This window comes from Sinohyriopsis cumingii, chromosome 6 (genome assembly GCF_028554795.1).
Source record: "Sinohyriopsis cumingii isolate HCF-2022 chromosome 6, ASM2855479v2, whole genome shotgun sequence".
Taxonomy (NCBI): Eukaryota; Metazoa; Mollusca; class Bivalvia; order Unionida; family Unionidae; genus Sinohyriopsis; species Sinohyriopsis cumingii.
In genome coordinates, this window is record NC_142966.1 from 3856305 (window position 1) to 3878064 (window position 21760).

The 21760-nt window shown below is 37.9% G+C and overlaps 1 protein-coding gene across 2 annotated transcripts in view; it reads left to right on the forward strand.

Annotated features, from left to right (window-relative positions):
* LOC149796287 (ceramide phosphoethanolamine synthase-like) overlaps window positions 1–20327 on the forward strand; it is a 32995-nt gene extending 12668 nt beyond the window's left edge. For both annotated transcript variants that reach the window (XM_089960935.1, XM_089960934.1), the window contains 3 exons: window positions 1969–2091; window positions 3540–3620; window positions 10497–20327. In XM_089960935.1, coding sequence (XP_089817061.1) covers window positions 1969–2091; window positions 3540–3620; window positions 10497–10532 — 240 coding nt within the window. In that variant the 3' untranslated portion in view covers window positions 10533–20327. The remainder of the gene's footprint in view (window positions 1–1968; window positions 2092–3539; window positions 3621–10496) is intronic.
* Window positions 20328–21760: the final 1433 nt, after the last annotated feature.

A 21760-nucleotide genomic window follows, 5' to 3' on the forward strand; every position in this document is an offset into this window, starting at 1 on the left:
GTGGGTTAGACTCGAGTGCTCGACTAACGTGGATATATGTGAAAACGTGCCAGTAGCACCCAGTGGGTCTGATTCTTCTTGGGCTTTTCCCAGGTTCTCCCTCCACCAGATATACTGGCGGCCATGTATAGTCTATTTTGTGCACACAAAAATGGCGCTAAATCCAAAACAACAACAAAAGTGACCTACCGAAACCAGAAGCGATACCATTTAGCTCTAGCTGGAGTAGATAAAATGCGGTGAAGGTGTATACAAGTTGTTTCGTTGATGATTTATTTTTCTTTCGGTTGTGGGGCAGTCCTGTACATATCAGTCGCCTAAACCCATTTCAGTGAGTTCATCTGGCACTGCAAAGTCTGGAAAAGTAATGATGATTTAGCGTTAAGTTGCGGCTAGATTTCAGCGCATTAAATATTTATCTTTTGATTTGCTAAAATCTTAACATTTATTAGTTCATTATCACTTGTCAGCAAATAGCTTTCTGTTTGTTTTTTTTTTAAATTTGGCTTTAACTCTACTGCTTTTACAACTAGAGTTTATGGTATGGTCAGTCGTCCGTCCGTCCGTCCATACAAGCTTGCCATCTCCACTCCTTCTAAATGAAACTGGTGATGATCTGACGTCCAGTATGGCCGCCATTTTAAAAATCTTATAACAAGTTAGTCTACTTGAACAGAAAGAATATTGACTTGCAGGTTTTACCAAAAGACTTTTTACGATATCCAGTTAGTTTTCTTTGAAAATGGAACCAATCTGATGTTCAATATGGCTGCGTCACAACCGTCTTGAAAATGTCGTTATTGCTATTGCTGAGTGGAAAGTCATATTTTGAAAATATTGTTATCCCTACTCCTGTCCAAATGGAGGCTACATCAACATAGGGCTTTCACCTATAGACTTCTTATATGGCAGCTATGGCTGTCTTAAAAGTATTGTCGTCACTCACTACTCCCCCTGAATGGATGATAATTATGACATGGGGTTTTCACCAAGATAATGGTGCGAATAATGCGACCAAATATGGCTGCATCGAAGACATTCTTAAAGATCTTGTTGTCTCGGCTCCACCTGAATAGACAGATGATCATTGTTGCATGAGGTTTTTACCAAACGACTTCTAATGGTGTTTACTTTTAACACAAACGAAGACGGTACTGAGCTGACTTAAGTGTGTACCACAGTACCTAATTTTGAAATCATGTTATTGCTGAAGAATATACGAAATGGTTTCACCCACTCACTAGTTAAATGAAAAAAATGTTTTTTTCTTGAATTCCTTGAAATTCTTTTGGCCCAGTAAATTGTCAGACCTTTCGAGGGATTCTTGCGTTTTTATGCTTGTAACAGCACATTCAACACATCATTGGCAGTATCATGCTGAGAAAATGAGAACTAAGTGCCTTTACCAAAGGTACAGTAAGGCAGTCGATTAGGACTGACCTTGGCGGTATATAACCCATAATGTTTAGATTTTAGTCCAACTAAAACTAAAATTTATAGGATGATCGGTCGTTTTTTCATGACGAATTTAACTTTCTTATTAAATGCCTGTATACGACAGTGCAAATATTTTTCACGATGAAAGTTCTTTTAATCACTAAGAAGACTGTATCTTTAGCAAGAAGTGACAAAGATTTAATTACCTGTAACAAATATTTTTGAAGTGTAATTCTCTGTATCTTCAACCTTATCATAGCGAAACGAAACTGAGTGGTTCTATACTGAACTACACCACTCTTTATATCAAAGCATTGTGTAAATGCTACATTGAGCAATACGACTGGTTTGTTAGTCCAACGATACAAGACTTCTCCCCTGATACGTTTGTTTTTGGGGTCGCCGTCGGCGAGTAAAAAGCATAAATATCAGGTTCGTTGTCTTACATTGTAGGACTACACGACAGGTAACAAAATTAAAGTAAACCAAATGAAACAAAAATAAATTTCACGAACTCTTTTCTTGTTTTAGGCCCTTCAGACGAGTGCCCTCCACTCCACTACTACATGGTTGATAATCTGGTTTTGGCGGATATTTCAGGGTCAGGCCTTCCTGCACGTTTTTGTTGTGGTCATCTTTATTGACGTTGTTTGGGTAAGTCACTTATCTGATTACCCATTTTTCTGGTTAGTCTACATTTTTGATTTCCCATGTGGGTTTGGGAATGTAAATAGGTTTGGATACGCCCACCCGCATGCCGTAAGAGGTGACTTGTGGAGGCAATCATTTTAGCCTAGAATGTGTTCGGTCATTCATGATATATATATAACCTGGCATTATAAAGAACTTAATTTGTGGCTTTGTTTTGTTTATCGTTCTTGGGGAACTTAAACTTTCTCAGCTCTAAGTAGCCATGATTGTGCTGCTGAGCCTTTAACACACACACACACACACACACACAAACACACACTTCACTGCGGACACTTGACCTTTATTTGACTGTATATGGGCAGGAATGTGCTGTCCAGCCATTACACCCAATGCATACATATACCAGATGTCTGGAACCATATATGCAGGTTTGTGCTGACCTTCCATTAATTGAAATATATATATTACACATACCTGGACATTAGAATCCTCAGATCAATATAATTTGTTTTATCTACATAAGGAACATTATGGGAAACAAACACAAATTCTGGCAACCAAAGGGTTCTAGCATGCTTCAAAACTCAAATATTGTCTGTTCTAATAGTTGTCTCACCCCGACGTTTGTGCTCAAGGTAACTTCTATCCAGCTTATCCATTTGGCCATTCCCTAAAACAGTAATATTGGCCATTTTATGACTGCAGTGTACACCTGAAGAAGATTCCATTTTGCCATTCCCACTTTTTTATTCCCCAAAACAGTAATATTGGCCATTTTATGACTGCAGTGTACACCTGAAGAACATTCCATTTTGCCATTCCCTCTTTTTTATTCCCTAAAACAGTAATATTGGCCATTTTATGACTTCAACGTACACCTGAAGAAGATTCCATTTTGCCATTCCCTCATTTTTATTCCCTAAAACAGTAATATTGGCCATTTTATGACTGCAATGTATACCTGAAGAAGATTCCATTTTGCTTTGGTATATTGGACATGTGACAACCAAGACATGAAGAAATACATGAAATTTCTTTAAGATCATGACTCTTGATGCCAGTTCTTAACATTATGACTTGAATGTACAAACTTCATATTGGATTCCATTTTTGTTATTTCTGTTTTATTTGGTAATAATGACTTTTGTTATGATACAGGTTTTTGGTCAAAAGCCAAAAAGTGATATTTCACAACATGAAGAAACTAAAATGTTCTACAAGGGTTGAGGTATCGTATTTAGCAGCCAGCAGGTTCTACAATGGTTGAAGTATCACGTATTTTGCGATGTCTTATGATATATATTGCAGCCTCAGACTCGGACGTTATTTGTAACTTGCAAATTAGGAAAAATTGTCTCATCATCATCTTCTTTCTATTATTATTATTATTAATATTATTATTATTATTTTTGTTATTATTATCATTATTATTATTATTATTTCCTTTGCAGGAGTGTTTTAAAATTGTCCAGTATGCTGGTTTGCTGCTTTTGATAATGCTCCTCGTATTTAGTGAAATTCATATAAAACACGTAAGTCTCTCTCTTTCTCTCACACATTTGAGGATACGTTTGTACTTTGTTGTTATTGATGCTATTCACAAACAGTTAACAAATTCAATTCACTTGCTTATTTTCATACGCATGTACATGATCATAATGCATAGTACACAATACAAATATTGCATGGTTATACATTACTGTGCATGCAGCTTTAATCAGAAACTAGAAAATGGTAATAAGCGCAAGTTGGGAAAGAGAGGGTGGATAAATATAACCAACATTTGCAACAAATTCACAAAATAAAGTAGTAATACTAATAATTAGATGTTTATTGCACAAATATAGCTAATTTACATATATTTTGGCCAACACTAACCCCTTCAGTGACATTTTTTCATGCTTGAAATGCACTGTCATTAATTATTTGCTAGTATAAAAAAATCTGACCGTCTCTTAATTCTGTGAAATTTCTTCACACCTAATATTCAGACTTTGTTGTTCGGAAAACTCGAAACTGTAGATATCTTAACTGAAAAATTGGTCACTATTTAATTAAAAAAATGTCAATTTTTTATGATTTGCAGCTCGTTTTTCTCTTTTCTGTCGTTTTTTTTACTCTGATGATATGTTTCATGCTCTTATGTTGCTCTGCTGCAACAGTAACACATTTCAACACAGTAATACATTTCAACACAGTAACACATTTCAACACAGTAATAACACATTTCAACACAGTAACACATTTCAAAACAGTAATACATTTCAACACAGTAATAATACATTTCAACACAGTAATAATACATTTCAACACAAATGTGATTGATAGTTTGTCTGGAACTTTCGTATACTACACTACAATAAATGGATACTCACATGAAGTTATGTGAGATGTATGAAACATTTTTTGAAATGGAAAAAGTAAAGAAATAAACCTTTTTGTATTCGTACATAATAGGGATTTATTTTCAAACAGTGTACATAATAAGGATTTATTTTGTAACTGTGCATAATAGGGATTTTATTTTGTAACAGTGTACGTAATAGGGACTTATTTTGTAACAGTGTGGATAATAGGGATTTATTTTGTAACAGTGTGCATAATAGAGATTTATTTTGTAACAGTGTATGTAATAGGGATTTATTTTGTAACAGTGTGGATAATAGGGATTTATTTTGTAACAATGTGCATAATAGGGATTTATTTTGTAACAGTGTGCATAATAGAGATTTATTTTGTAACAGTGTGCATAATAGGGATTTATTTTGTAACAGTGTGCATAATATGGATTTATTTTGTAACAGTGTGCATAATAGGGATTTATTTTGTAACAGTGTGCATAACAGGGATTTATTTTCAAACAGTGTGCATAACAGGGATTTATTTTCAAACAGTGTACGTAATAGGGATTTATTTTCTAACTGTGTTGTTTTACATACGGAGATAACTTATTATGTTGTCTTTTGATGGTTCTTTTATCTTTGTTACAAAATGACTTGCTCGCCAAGTAAACTGACAGTAGCAGCAATAGTGTGATAAAATTGTAAAATGTTACAGAAATGGTCCCATGATTGTAACTAATTATATATCGGCAACCTTACATAATAAACCACATGTCCTCTCCAGTGGCTTACGTGGTTTGAAAGTCTGCTTCAGATGCTGGTCGTCACGGGTTCAAACCCTGGCCGAGTTATACCATAGACTGGTAAAAATGGTACTAGCAGCTGCCTCACGTGGCACTCAGCATTAAGAGGTTAGTGTTAGGACTCGTCGGCCTGGTGCCAGGATAATTTGACAGGGTGGGACACGATGCCACATTTGCGGCATGACGCCCCAGTACTTAATGTCACTATAAACTGCCATACTGCAGACATCATAGCAGTATGACTGAAACTTAAAAATCCAATTACAAACAGCAACATATATTGTTTTTACAACTTGGATAAAGTTGTCATTGCTTTAGTCTGTAATAGGATTACAGCACGGATACGGGGTATGTTGAACAGCTTGCCATCAGCCCTGGTACACCCCCTCGCTGCAATTCTTGAAGGCTTACTGGAGAAGCACGGAGAAGAAGATGGCGAAGAGCATCGGCGCAAGGACCCATCCTTGTTTGACTCCGCTGATGACTGGGAAGGCCTCCGATGTTGCGCCATTGAAGCACACTCTGCTGTGCATGTTCTCGTGGAACGACGTGATGACAGCAAGCAGTCGGGGGGTGTGGGGGGCAGCCGATCTTCTGCAGGAGTCTGAAGAGAAGAGTCCACTCCGACTGACCAGGTCAAACTCCTTCGTCAGGTCTATAAAGGCAATGTAGAGGGGCATCTGCTGCTCGCGACACTTCTCCTGCAGCTGACGTAGTGAGAAGATCATGTCTACAGTTGACCTGCCTAATTGAAAGCCACACTGGGACTCTGGGTAGACGCAAGTGCGCAAAGGCAACACGGGCGAATTCCTTTTCGACGATGCTGAGGAGGGAGATGCCCTCGTAGTTGTTGCAAACGCTGCGGTCTCCTTTGTTTTTCTTGTACAAAGTGACGATGTTGGCGTCATGCATGTCTTTTGGGATGTGTCTGTTCCCAGTCGAGGCACAGGAGTATGTGTAGGGGCTGAAGCATTGCTGTTTTCCCGCTTTTTAGGACTAAAGGCGGAATGCTGTCGCTACCAGGAGCCTCCCTCAGCCCATCGCTGCAGTTGTTTCCCCTGGTCTGTGATGACTTCGCCCGTCTTGGACTTAAGAGGGGTGGTCTTGGAGGTGGGAGGGCCTGTGGCCTTGTTGATACCATCACTAAAGGCACAGAGGTACTTATGTGAACTGCTCTTCGCCGACGATGCAGCATTGACATCACACATGGAAGATGGACTAAAGCAGCTGATATGCCGCCTCTTCCACGCCTGTAAGGAATATGGACTGACCATCAGTTTGAAGTAAACGAACGTCATTGCACAGGACTCAGACTCCCTTCCATCAGTCACCATCGATAGGTACAACTTGGAAGTTGTTGAGAACTTCACATACCTCGGATCCACCATCTCCAGCTCACTCTCCATTGATTCTGAGGTGAACGGCAGGATTGCCAAGGCAGCAGCAGTGATGACCAGACTTAACCAGAGGGTCTGGAACAACCTAATAGCCTAATAAAATATTAATAACATGAAATGATGATACTTTGATAATATTCATACCGAAGCTCATCAAGAGAAAACTATTGCCATGAAATGAACACTCAGCAGAGTTGAATATCTCACATTCCCAACGAATATCAGCAAGTATACACAGCTATGGGGAATGCATACACAGACCTATGGAATTCAGTTAAGAACAAATATGTGTATTGGTGTGGAAAAATATCAATAACAAATGTCATGAAATGTTTTTTAAATACTCCAGAAAGATCATCAGAGATCGTCAGAGTAGAACATAGCGGAAGTATGAACATTGGTTTTGTTAAATATCCTGTAAAAAATACTGACTGACAATAGAAAGTAGATGCATTAGGTCATTAAAACAGGGGAAAATAAAGCATGAAAATGTATTATTTTTTAATCCAGGCAGTGATACAAAAGAGGAAAGTTATTTTATGTTGGAATGTAATATATTTTGATATTGGTGCCAAAGAAGACAAACATAACAGACTAAATTATATATGCATGAAATGGATATTCACAATAAATAAAATGTTCCTATAAACAAACGATTGCGTTATACTGCAGACAATACAACATATAATATCCCCGAAAAAGGTTGTGTTATAAAATTAAAAACTTTAAGTTACTTACTGCAACTTATAAAGTAGAATAATTAAGTTTAAACTGGATGCAGTAGAAAACAAAATGTACTTAATACATTCTGTCTGTCTTCTGTACTTATCGCTAGCCAGTTTCCAAGACACAGAAACAAAACGTTTTTAAGGCAACAGTTTGTATTCAGTTATTTTGCAATATATTGGGTAAAATCCCAAAGCTAGCAATTAGAGGATTAAAGCGAAAAGTGTACAAACTACGTCATTCATAGATGAACACGAGAACATTTTTACTTAACCAACATATCTCATCTCTGCAATTAAAAGAGCACGCTTACTATTATTTAACAGGCAAATAATATGCATTGATAATAACGAATGCAATTTTAAAAAGAAATTTGAAAAATATACTCCCTGCTGTTCAGTCCTAACTTGCCTGGGTTATGACAGTCTCCTCTCTATCTAGTCGTTGCTTAGACAAGGTCATGATGAAGAGCTAGCTCACAGTGATACATGATGAAGAGCAAGCTCACAGTGATACATGATGAAGAGCAAGCTCACAGTGATACATGATGAAGAGCTAGCTCACATTGATATGATGAAGAGCTATCTCACAGTGATACATGATGAAGAGCTATCTCACAGTGATACATGATGAAGAGCTATCTCACAGTGATACATGATGAAGAGCTATCTCACAGTGATACATGATGAAGAGCTAGCTCACAGTGATACATGATGAAGAGCAAGCTCACAGTGATACATGATGAAGAGCTAGCTCACAGTGATATGATGAAGAGCTATCTCACAGTGATACATGATGAAGAGCTATCTCACAGTGATACATGATGAAGAGCTAGCTCACAGTGATACATGATGAAGAGCTAGCTCACAGTGATACATGATGAAGAGCTAGCTCACAGTGATACATGAAGAGCTAGCTCACAGTGATACATGAAGAGCTAGCTCACAGTGATACATGATGAAGAGCTAGCTCACAGTGATACACGATGAAGAGCTAGCTGACAGTGATACATGATGATGAAAAATTGTGACACTGAGATGCAAACTCTCTTCATTTAAAAATCGATCAAAAACAGGAAACGTATTGGTAAAAACAAATTCATAGATTTGATATACTGGTTTATTCACCCACGAGCAATTCTTTCAAGAAATTGCTTAGAATATATTAGTCCTGAGATGTATAATATTAAAAGTAACATAAAGTGGCATTGCCGACTTATGAGGACTCACATTTTTCATAGACAATCTAAACATATTCCATTATGGTTATTTCAAAGTCAAAAATTTAATAAGTCACAAATTCGTACATAGCTTAATGTTCGTATAATTAAGGATATCTTTTGTTAAGTAATTGCACTGGAATGGGTTTGCCTCAGTCAAAAATATAATGGGATATCAAGCACAAGATGAAACCGCCACTAGTCTTTAAGGTTTACGCCAAATTCGACAAAGAAATGAATATATATATATATATATATATATATATATATATATATCCAGCAAACATGCTGGAGTGCCTGGGAATATGCATGACAAAAAGTTATGGGGGGTTTTGATGCAGCACCTCTATTTAGGTATTCCAAAAAAGTTGAAAAGTCTTTTTCTTTGTCTTAAGGACAGATAGATGTTGCACATTCGAAATACCTCGTCTTTGTAGAAGATTTGATACAGTCATTAAAAGTAACAAGAAATTAAATAAAATACTTGCAATAGGTGGTGAGCCGTGGTCATTAAGAATAGACATCGGCGGGAAATCGACAACGGATTTACCACAACCTTAAATACAATTTGTGAAGAAGAAAAAACAGTTTTAAAAATAATAAGAAAAATTAAACAGAAATAGAAAACTATTAAACGAAAATTAGCCAAGTAAATGGACGAGATTGTCATGTATTTACCTGATGCCAATTACAAAAAAAATAAAACTTGTCATGGAAAAGCTAGTACAGACTTGTCTTGTGTGAGTCTTCTCGTGTGTGTGTATGTGTAGTACACAGTTAAATAATTATTTGATGGCCTTCCCAGCCTCGTTCTATAAATATAGATGTACTGTTGTTGTAGGTGAAGTATTTCTAAACTGTGAAAGTCCTGGAGAATGTGAATAATGAATAGATTTAAACTGAAAGGAAGCAATAAATTAAGCAATCAGAAAACAGAACTGTTTGCGATGTACGTAGTTATCCCCTCGTGCGATATTTTCTGCAGTAACAAAACAAAATAAACAATAGACTACAAGAAAACTTGTGTAATTGCTACATTTAACAAATACGAAAAGCATATTATATCACTGTTGCGTACATTAAAATAATTAGTCAGAATTAATTGTATCACCCATTTATTGTGGTGTAACTGTATCAGACTTCCTAATGAAATTGTATCATATTTGTGCAAAAAATCTATCAGCATGTAGAAGCAGAGCTGCGGAGTGTACACAATGACATTTCAGTTAATTACTCGTTTAGTGTACACATTGACATTTCAGTTAATTACTCGTTTAGTGTACATATTGACATTTCAGTTAATTACTTGTTGAGTGCGCCAGAACTCGCAACTTTGATGTAACCGAGTAAAAAATTTGAGGAAATGCAATCCTACTTTTCATGCCATGCGTTTGTTTTTGTACTTGAAAAGAATGATACCTGTTGCGTAATTATGCATTTTTCTCACGAAATTGTGGGAATCATCTTTTCCAGTAATCGAATATCTACGTCTGATTGAAGTATATAAAGAATGTTGTCGATTATAAAAAGTTGGCTTCACACGCGTAATGTCATTTGGGATCTGGGAAGAAGTTTTTGTTAAAAAAGTTCCGTCAGTTATTTTCATATGTATCTCTTTTCTTGCTTTTGAGAAAATTGTCATTTTACTCGGTACTTTAAGTCATGAATTTTGAACAGGGGTAAATTTGTACCATACAAACAGTTGTTTTCTGTCTTTTATTAATTCGTTATTTTAGTACTACGAAATCAACGAAAATGGGTACAGTCATTTTCTAAAATGGGTACCGCGTGTAAAAGAGTTAATTCACGCTATCAAGAGTCTAGAACAACGCGCGTCGTATGGTGAAGAACCTCTTTTTAATTTTAAAAAAAGTGTGTGGACACCGTGCAATGTGTATTTATTTTGTTTTCTTTTTGACAGGTTCGCAACATGTTAAATTTACCTGCAAGAAGATGACGTGGAAAATTCAAGGAGAAACATTACATATAGATACTTTCATCTTGTGAAACCATTTTAGCATTAGGAACAAAATTGTTGTTGATTCCACTGATAGCTTTTAGATTTACTGTTCTTCGTACGAGATAATGCCTTAATGTTAAGAGGATCCTAGCTTTCCGAAGGTCACTTTATTAATGTTCATTTCTACACCTTCGACGGGGAAGATTTCTGGCCAACTCCTTACACGTTTGGAATATACTGGTAAACTGGTAATTGGTTGCACCAATTAATCCTGCTTGTAAAGCATAATCTTAATATCGCTGACGACCTCCTGGGCAGAGATGGGACGACCTCCTGGGCAGAGATGGCTTGCTTCCATTTTCAAGCGGACCAGAAAATAACAAGTATCGCGGCTAACTTGCTTAACAGTATGTTGATTCACATGTTTGGCAACAACGTTATTGAATATGTACCACAATTCAACTTGAAATTTTTCCTACCGATTTCAAATTCAGTTTTTGCATCAAAAGGTGTATATCTTGCGAACTTCCTATTATACAACGAAATCGCACGCAAATGAAGATAATGAAGAATCCATCGATCCGAGGCTACATATTTGTTTAAGCATTTGGTCAAGTTCGCGTAGTTAATATGGGAGGATGAAGATGATCACCAGCAGAGTGTTTGTATCGGAATCGAAGGGATCTTCTGGAACTGAAGGTTGGATCGATTATATATTATGCACCGAGTTTAAATGGACTTTTTTCCGTCGTCCACCAGGTCGTTAGTACAAATTATTGGTACTCCTCGAAAACTACATTGAGGATTGCCATGAAACCTTACTCACGCCTTCATCATCCCGTCTAGCTGATTCGCAATGAAAATGGCGCAACGCTAAATAGTTTTGTTACTGCTACTCATCATAAGGTAGGGGAAGCATGGAGTTTTCACTAAAAATACTTACTTTGATGTATATTTGGTTTTAATAAAAGTCGTGCCCTTCAGACGTTATATATGGCTACCATATTGAAAATTTTATTACAAATAATTTTGAATATAAAGCCCTTTCATATGGGACTTTCATTATCAGACGTCATTTGACGTCTAATTAGTCCTCAATGAAAATCTTGCTGTCACAACTCCCCATGGATGACTGATCATATTGACATAGTTTTCACTAAAATACATGTGATGCCAGGTTGGTCCTAAGCGAACATGGTACCAGTCTTACATCCAGTATGGCCGCTATGACAGTTCTTTTGAAAATATCGTTATAACCGTTTCTCATAAACAAGAGGTCATATTGGCCTAAGGTTTTACTCAAAGGCTTCACCTAGTGATTTCCTGGACATAGACGAAAATGCTGCCGATATGGTCGCCATGATGGCTTGCTTAGAAATTATGTCGATTCTTCTCCTGGGAGGATGGGCATGTCGACATGGGATTTTCACCAGATGAGTTCTCATGACGCCCAGTGGTTGTTAAACGAAATGGTGTCGATCGTGTATTTAGTATGGCCGTATTGTAGCCATCTTGAACATTATTACTACTCCAGATTAGCATGACCCAATGGTGCCGGGTAGTCGTGTTGTTGTTGTTGTTCTAGGGTTTAACGCCATTTTTCAGCACTAGGTAGGCTATACATGGCGGCCAGTATAACTGGTGGAGGAGGAACCCTGGAGAACCAAGGGAACCCACGAGAAGCTACTGGCAGGCTTTCCCACGTACCCACGCTAGCCGAGCCTTGGACTCGAACCCACGCAGACAGAGGTGAGATGGCAGTGATCCGGAACGGTGAGCGTCGAGTGATCTACGAAATGGTGCCGGGTACTTGCGTTTACAGATCACTCGCACATCTCGAGTCTTGGCTTTACGAATTTGGATATGTGCTTCCCGTTGGTCGGTGTTTCTTTTTTCCTGCGTTCTTCCCTCTGACAATTATATTGGGCGCCATATGTAACCAATCGTGTGCTAAAATGGCGTTAAACCCAACGACAACAAAATCGTAATCGCTCAAGAATATCAGCGATGGTTTCAAGACAAAACAGCTGAAAAGGAAAAACGGTTTCTTATTGGATACCAGGAAATTCTATTCGGCCATTACAGCGCCATACCTTTATCAGGCTCTTGTTTTTGATTGGGCCCTGTGCCTTACTTGCCTTTAGTTTACCATATCGGTAAAATCAAAGAATAATGGGGTCCAGAGTGAGTGAGCAGGTTTTCTTAAAGAAAAGAATCTAAGTAGCTAGTTGACTATTTTACAGGCATGCGTGCTAAAGTTTCTTTCGTCAAATGCAGATATGATTAGAAACTTCAGAGAAGGCATTTATTGGTATATGTTTGTTCAAACTATTAATCGGTACGTTCATAACGGCAACATACCATGTTTGCATGCAGATTGTGTCTGATAAATAACAAAAGTAAATGACTTGTTTAGAGTTATTGCAGTGAGATTTGGTAATGCACTCCTCTGCATTCAGAAGGCTTTTTGTTCTGTATCTAAGTTAGTATTGCCACTTTTAGGGGTCTTTGATTAACTAACTGTGAGATAGTAAAAATATTGCATACCAACGCGTGAAATCACTGAAAATGCTGTTCTTTTCCCTGTAGTTTTCCCACAGGAAATTCCTCCATGTATCCTAGGGTTGTTATGTCATAATATCGCTGGTTTACAAAGATAGATTAATACACGCACGAATTCTAATACTTGTATTATATTCTGCATTATACTACCGTTTTCTTCACCATTCAGTGCCAGATAATTAGAAATTAAGCGACTTTCACTATCCGAGTATCTCTTTATCGGATGGTAAATGTGAGCTTGGATGATCTCAAGTATATCATGTCCTTTGATCTTGAATAAATCTACTTTGCCAAGGGTTATGCAGATCAAAATAACTTACATCGTTATTTTATCAAATTAGATTATATGGAAGATAATATATTACGTTGAACCTTTTTACGTCATGTATGTATGTTTGTATGTACGCACACGGAAGACGAGTTAATTCTGTCAAGATCGATGCCCGTTTACAATTGCGATGATTTAGAAGTCCAAGTGTTCTTTACGTGGTTCCGAAATGAGGATGTTAAGGGTTCTCTCTCTCTCTCTCTCTCTCTCTCTCAAACACACACACACACACACACACTTTGATTTCGCCTAATCCTAATACAGTCTGTAAGATTTGTTTTGATAGTTAATCGATTGACGATAAGCCGTACCAGTTGTCGTTTCATTATGCGGAAAACAGCAATTTATAATGTCGGCGGTTTTTAGTAGACTGAGATTGTAAGCATTCTGTACAGTCACAGTTAAATATTTAAAAAACAAGGCATGTTAAGCGACAGAACAAAGCTAGGACATTTACAATTAACCAGACAATGCAAAACTGAATTCAGGACGTTAATTTCAAACAATCGAACAAGGTCTGATTGTCGTTCTCCATGTGAACGAAATTGACATTCACAGACATTTCCGATATATGATAGTATTAGCACAAATACACAATTTATACAACCTTTTATATTAACCCTAGTCTCGTAGTCAGTCTTGTTGTTATGGATAATGTTGCTTAGGTCAAAATCTCTATTTTCGAATAAATTTTATTTCTTCATGTCACGTGTCAACGTGATCGAGTAACTGCAAACATTAATTTTAATTTTGGAATCTGGATTTCCGGTTCAGTATTTTGTGCCAGGACCCTTTTGAGATGACGGTGTGGGCTTTTTACAAAAAGACGCTTTTCACTTGATCGAACGAAACATTCTTTAGCATGCGCACGTGCCACTATTACAATTGTCTTTCATGACGTAGCTTAGTGTTGGTCAGTATGCACATGGTGTCACACACTAATCGGCTGTGCTTTGTAGGCTTTGTTTCTATGGCTGGCTCTTTTGGAGTCTGTATAGTGAGGCAGATTCGGGTCAGACGCAAGCTTTTGTGCCAATTTTCTTGATTATCCTACAACGATGAAGTTCAGTTGTAACAAGACAACAGGCATGCGTGATGGCTATTTCCAAGAAAATAATTATGTTTTACGTTGATTTTAGTAGCAGCTTCCTTTCTTTAGTATGTGCATTGTATTTCAAGTTCGATGATGCAAAGTCATTGATTCTCGACTATCTCCAACCTCCTACCCATACGATATTCCAAGTAAAATTGGTCCTGAGGAATAACTCATTCTCTATTGTAACACTCTGCCGCACATCTCAACCGCGCACCACTCCATCTCGCGTTGAGGATAGCTAGCTAACTAATTGACCTATCGCCAGAGAGGAGGTAACTGCCGATTCATTACCATATCCTCATAAAGTCAGTCGTTTAGCTCTACCAGTCGTAGACCAGAGAAGACTATGGGACGGTCTGTTATTTGATATATGTCCGTCCATTAGTACAGGTTTGTGATCGCTACTTGGAGGATTGTGATTTGTGATGTGATTTTGATTTTTAACGTAGCTTTAACAATTTTTCAGTCATATCGCTACGATGTCTGCAATGTGGCAGTTTATAGTGATGTCTAGCACTGGGGCATCATGCCGCAGACATGTAGCATGATGTCCCACCCAGTCACATTATCCTGACACCGGGTCGACCAGTCCTAACACTAACCTCTTAATGCTGAGTGCCAAGCGAGGCAGCTGTTAGTACCATTTTTGTAAGTCTTTGGTATGAATCGGCCGGGGATCGAACCCACGACCTCCCGCATCCGAGGCGGACGCTCTAACCACTAGGCCACCGGAGCGGTTCTTGGAGGATTGCGATGAAACTTTATACACATGCACACACACCATAGTCCAGATCCTAAAGGAAAATGGTTGTTTTGGGGGTTAACGCCAACTCACAGCGCATGATATTACATGGCGGCCAGTATAAATTGTGGAGGAAGAACTAGGGAAAACCCGGTAAGAATCCCCGACCCGCGAGAAGCTACCGGCAGCGTTCTCACATACACACATTGGCCAAACTCGAGACTCGAACCCACATGGATAGAGGTGAGATGGTAGTGATAGGTAAACGTGAGACCTTTAGACCGCTTGGCCGCCGCTCGAATATCCAATATGGTCGAGATAGTTGTCATCAGGAAAATCGTGTTATCGCTACTTGTCTTGAATGAATGGTCGGATCAACATGTGATGAAAGGCTTCTGATGAAGCTGTGTTGGTCGTAATGGAGCTTATCTGATGTCCAATGTGACCGTCTTAGCGTTCGTCATGTATATCTTGTTATCGCTACTACTTCGGAATGGAACATCGTATTGACGTGGGGTTTCACCAGAAGACATCCTGTGATATTTAGCGTAAATACAAGTGGCGCTGATCTGACGGCTAATATGATCGCCAGGCTGCCATTTTAAAAATGTTTTTATCGCTACATTTGAACTAAATGTAATGTTGCCATGTGATTTTTGCCAGAAGACTTCTTAATGGTGTCAGTTTTGTCCTAAATCAAAATGGTGCCTGTCTAAAGTCGAGTATTGCAGCAACAGTGGCCATATGGAGAATCTTGTAATTACTACATAATGCAAGAAGGGGTTTTCACCAAAAGACTTGTTATGATGCCTGGTTTGTCCTAAATGAAAAAGACGCCGATCTGAAGGCTAGTATTATCCTCCTGAATTGATGGTCATATTAACATGGGGGTTCGCTAAGAGACTTCTGCAGTTTTATTGGTTCTAAATAAAATCGGGGCTAATCTGATGTCCAATATGACCGCCTCAGTCGCCATCTTAAAATTCTTATCGCCCCTTCTCCTGAACTGTATATAATAATGTCGTTCGGTTTTCACCAGGAGACTACTTATAATGTCTACTTCGCTCTAAATGAAAATGGTGCCGATCTGAGGTAAAATATTGTCGCCACAACAGCCATTTTGAAAATATCTTGTAATTGCTACTGCTCCTGGAAAGTCATATAGATATGTGGTATTTACCTAAGACTTACTGTGATGTCAAGTTTGTTATAAATGAAAATACTGCTGATCTGATGATATTTATAATATATTTTTATAATGAAGTGGTGTCAGTCCTGAAAATGTGTTATCAGTGCTCCTCTTCAGTGAAAAGTAATATTGTCACGGGGGTTTCAGTAGAAAACATCTTAGTAGGTATAGTTGGTCCTAAATAAAAATAGTGCCGATCTGATATCCAATATGGAGGTCACAGTGGCCATCTTGAATATCTTCTATCCACTACCGAATGGATGGTCGTATCAACATCGGGTTTCCACTAAACAAATTTTAATTGTGTCTGGTTGGTTCTAATGATGCTATTCAGACATTCATTATGCCTGCCACTGTGGCCACCTTGACTGAATGTTTGTGTCAGCATGGGGATTTACTCAAAATCATTTTTGGCATCTAGCTGGTCGTACAGATTTTGCCGATTTAACTTATAATATGACCACCACGATGTCTGTCTTGAAAATCTTGTTATCACAACTTCTAGATGTTTGGTCATATCGACATTATGCTTTCACCGAATGACTTGGCACGATGCCTGTCTTGAAAATCTTGTTATCACAACTTCTAGATGTTTGGTCATATCGACACAGTGCTTTCACCAAAAGACTTGGCAAGATGTCTAGTTGGTACTAAATAGAAAAATGTGCCATTATAATATCGAATATGGCCAGTATGGTATACATCTTTAAAATATGATCGTTCTCCTCCAAACAGAAAACCGCATCAGAATGAGTTTTCCACCAAAGACTTGTTATGAGTCTTGTTTGTCATAATTGAGCTGGCGTCAAGTTGACATCCAAGTATGTCCAACACAACAGCTAATTTTAAAACCTTTATTATCGCTGAAGAATATCAACGATGGTTTCAACACTTTGCAGTTAAAATGAAGAAAGGGACTTCTGAATTCATGGAAATTCTTTTCAGCCAGTACAGCTACAGTCCCATAGAGGGACTCTTATCTACAGTCCCATAGAGGGACTCGTATCTTATAGTAAAACCGCATGTCAAAGAGTGTTCCTCTTTAGTGTATGCAGAAAATGAATGAAAATGTTGAAGCTATGCAGATTTTAAATTATATATGATGAGCAGTTCCAGTCTGCTTGATGCTAGACATAGGAATATTTTCAGCACAATGTTCACTGTAAAACGGGTGTTGCCTCACATTTTTACCAGATATAGTACTGGTCGGCGATCCATGGGTATCGGCATGTGATTCGGTTTGAGTGATATACGGCGATACGTTAATTTACTGTTTGGCTTCTATCTTTAGGAATACATATTCTTTCAGAGTATTAATGTGTTGATAATTTATTTTCCGAATACTTCACTATTTTGATTGGACAGCATTTCTTGTTTACAATATCCTAAATTTTTGCTATCCAGTCGCTAAGTTCATTAAGTTGCGCTCCATATATATTGTGTATTGGTGACAGGTGTAAGGTGGAGTTATTTGCATTTGCGGCATGCACAACGAAGAGAATGTTGGCAAAACCTCTGTGCTAGATTCACGTACTTTTGGTTGAATTACTTGACCAGATGTAGATCGCTCCGATGTCCTAATGGTTATAGTGTCCGCCTCGGATGCGGGAGGTCGCGGGTTCAAAACCCGGTCGAGTCGTACCAAAGACTTATAAAAATATTACTAACGGCTGCCTTGTAATGCGCTCGGCTTTCAGAGGTTAGTGTTAAGCCTGGTCAGCCTAGTGTCAGGATAATGCAACTGGGTGGGACATCATGCTACGTGTCTGCGGCATGATGCCCGAGTGCTAGATACACTATAAACTGCCACACTGACAAATTTTTAAAGCTACGTTAAAATCCAAACCACACACACACACACACACATATCATGTAGATGTAGAAATCTTGCGTGCTCTAAGCACACGGCGGATCCATTTAATCACCCTGAACAATTCCAAGTCGTACTAATTTTGGCAGCTATTAAAATAAGTAAAACTAATTTTTCCAGAGTATGCAAAACTAACTTTAGTTACTTTGTTCTTAAATTTAACTGGAAAGCCTAGAAGTGAAAACGACCAAGCAGAACTAGAAGGGTTTTGTTTTTGTTTTCTCGTGTAAAAGTGCACGTCTGTACTAAGTCCAAGCTGTATACACGTTGACTGAAATTACACCCATCAATTATACGTCAAAATGAAGGTAATTAAACTTTTTTTTTTAACAGCGCCTACAATATACAAGGTATTTTTTTTATTAAAAAAATAGCTAGGATAACCTATATTACGAAACATTGGAAATTTAAAAGAAAAATTAAACCCTCTGCACGAAACTGTAGAGTGCAGACTAATGCTGATGCTTCAGAAAGATTATTCCGCTTCTGTCTAATGTTCTAGTCTCGTACGCGTTACTTTTAGGTGTTAAGTGCGCATTGAGAGAGAGAGAGAAAGAGTGAGTGGGGGGTAGAGTGGTAGTAGTTTTATGAAAATGAAGTTGTCACGAAATGAGAATAAGGCACAGTTATAGGTTTCCTAAAAAGTGCAGTCCATAAAGAATTGAGTTTTCAACGTATGCATTTTGTACACGTATGATCGACACCCGGGCTGATTCGTATATTTGGTACAAGGTTGTCAATAAGAGTTATGGCCTACGCCTTTATGTGAATTTAGTGGTAGCACTGCAATTAAAATGTCGACCTTTTTACCTGATTGTTTTATCGTGTACACAAATTGAAATATTTGTTTTAAGTTTAATTAGACAATTATTTAAGTTCATTTTGTAAATTGTATATTTTGTTATTGATTTCTAATCTTTTTTCGTTATACTAGAACTGTTGATATCTTGATTTATGTTAACGTTATGTAATTGTATCATTGTTTGACATGATTTTATAAATTTTTTGACACTCCAGTCATAGTCACTTTTATGCCGATACAATGTATGTAACGCATTTAAATTTCTACTGCAGTTTCTAGCCAGTATTATTTAACAATCGTCATTAGTTTCAAATTATCTGTAGAACAGAGTATTTGAACTTCGGTCACGTCAACTGCTTAGATTGGAATTAACTATAGAACAGAGGTATTTGAAACTGGTTCACGTCTACTTCTTAGATTGGAATTAAGGATAGAACAGTACTTGAATTTGGGTTACATGTAATGCTTAGATTAGAATTAACTATAGCACAGTATTTGACATTGGGTCAGGTCTTCTGTGTGGATTGGAATTAATATAACGCATAGTATTTGAAATTGAGTTACGCCTACAACTTAGATAACTTCACGGATCTTATATACGAGGAGGAAAAGCGTATTTTGTAATCTAGTTTTGTCTTCTTTTTAGGCCGGGGGGGGGGTGTTCAAAATTTAGTTTCATACTTGGAACGTTTCATTATCATGAAGGGAAAATAGAGACCCCAGAAAATTATTTTATGAACGATTCTTTCATCATCAACAGCATTTGCTTGCGCAAGATAATCCCACAACGTTTAGTGTTGGCCTAGATGTGCTATCAAATTATAATTATCAGGAGATGCATAGTAATTATTTAGACAAGTTAATTTATCTATATTACAAATGCTATTTGTGTTACGTAATTAGAATTAAAGTTTTCATTCGGCATATCAAGCTATCGGCGTAGACATCGCTTCTCTGGCACTCTAGGCGATCCGCGTCTACGTTGTTAGCAATTGAGTGATTGTCGCCTAGAGTGTAAACGGTAATAATATGAACTATGTTATTTATACTTGATCAATTAGTCAATGTATGTTGTGTTCACATATTGACAAGGTTGTTTTGGTATTTTGTAACCAGTTTATTATAAATGTATATGTCTTCCTTCAAGATAGTCAGCATTGCAGAGTTAAACATGTAATTTCATATAATAAAATGTTAATCGATTACATTGTTGAATTGTCACTCAGATCCAGTTAAACAAGATATCAGATTGTTGGTATGAATATTTTAAGAATGTTTTATCAGCACAATTAATGTCAATGACTATTGCGTGCTTTTGATCTTATATGTTGTCTCCTGTTTGTATTTATTGGTCTGCCTGTCTAGTTGTATCAGTTCATCTCACAGTTGATACGGCGTTGGATCCGTGACCAGGACGGTCCACTAACGGTTCAGCTATACACAAAAACAAACACTGATTACGGCTGTAATGACAAGATGAACGTACCTTTGATTGTCGTTTCGTAATGTTCCCAGATTGAGAGAGAGAGAGAGAGAGAGAGAGAGAACACGACATTTAAAGTCTTTTATAAAACTGACATGTTTGAATATTGACACATATTTTGTTATATCGCATATAACTCCAGCAAGAAATCACAAATCAAACTCGTAGCTGTTGTGCACGATCAAAGTTCTAAAACTTATTCACCGCAAGGAGATAGGGATCTCCCAACATTTAAACAATCCAGACAATTATTTCCCCTTATGTATTTATTCGTGTGAAGGGCCGCAGTCTCTCGTTAGGTAAGGGAATCGGACTCGTAGACCAAGGGTTACGGTTTATATAACCGCCCTGGCCCCGGCTTGCCGAGTGGTCTATTACTTTTAAGGCGTTCGCCTGTTCAGATCTCTTACATCTTTCATATCACCGCGTGGGTTTTAGTCCTAGGCAAGCGTAACTTTAAGAAAGATTGCCAGTAACTTCCTGTGGGTCGGTGGTTCTTTCTGTAGTTTTCTTTCACCAAACATGCTTGCCGCCTTGAATAGCCGCATATCGTGTGCGAGCAAAGGGAGTTAAATCCACAAAACCAAACCAAATCACTATATATATCCCCTGAGGCCAGTCCTGGTCGTCTGCAGTGGTGTGGTGGCCATGTAGGTGCTGTGACACACATAAAAATGCCGATGGGGCTAGGAGGCTAAAATTCTGCGTGGACATCAAAATCGCGCTCTAGGGGCGCTAAAATCAGTTTGTTCATGAGTGTCCACAAGGGCGATCATTTGTTATTTGGTGCTTTAACGCCACTTTTAAGCACACGATACATGGCGGTAAATATATTTTGTGGAGGGTAGAGGAACCCGGGAAACACTCTAGGAAGAAGCACTGATCCACGAAAAGCTACCGGCAAGCTTTCTCACTTACACTGGCCGAGACTCGGATCCACGCGGAGACTGGTGAAAGTGATTGGTAAAGGCAAACGCTTTAGCCATCTCGGTAGCCCAAGGCCCCTCCCGAGTAATTTTTTTTAAACAAATGGCCCAGTGTTCGTGTGTGTGTGTGTGTGTGTGTGTATGTGTGTGTGTGTAGGATATATTATACTTTCTTTTCCTACGTTAATACGGAATATATTTCATCGTGTGGTACCAAAAATAACAGG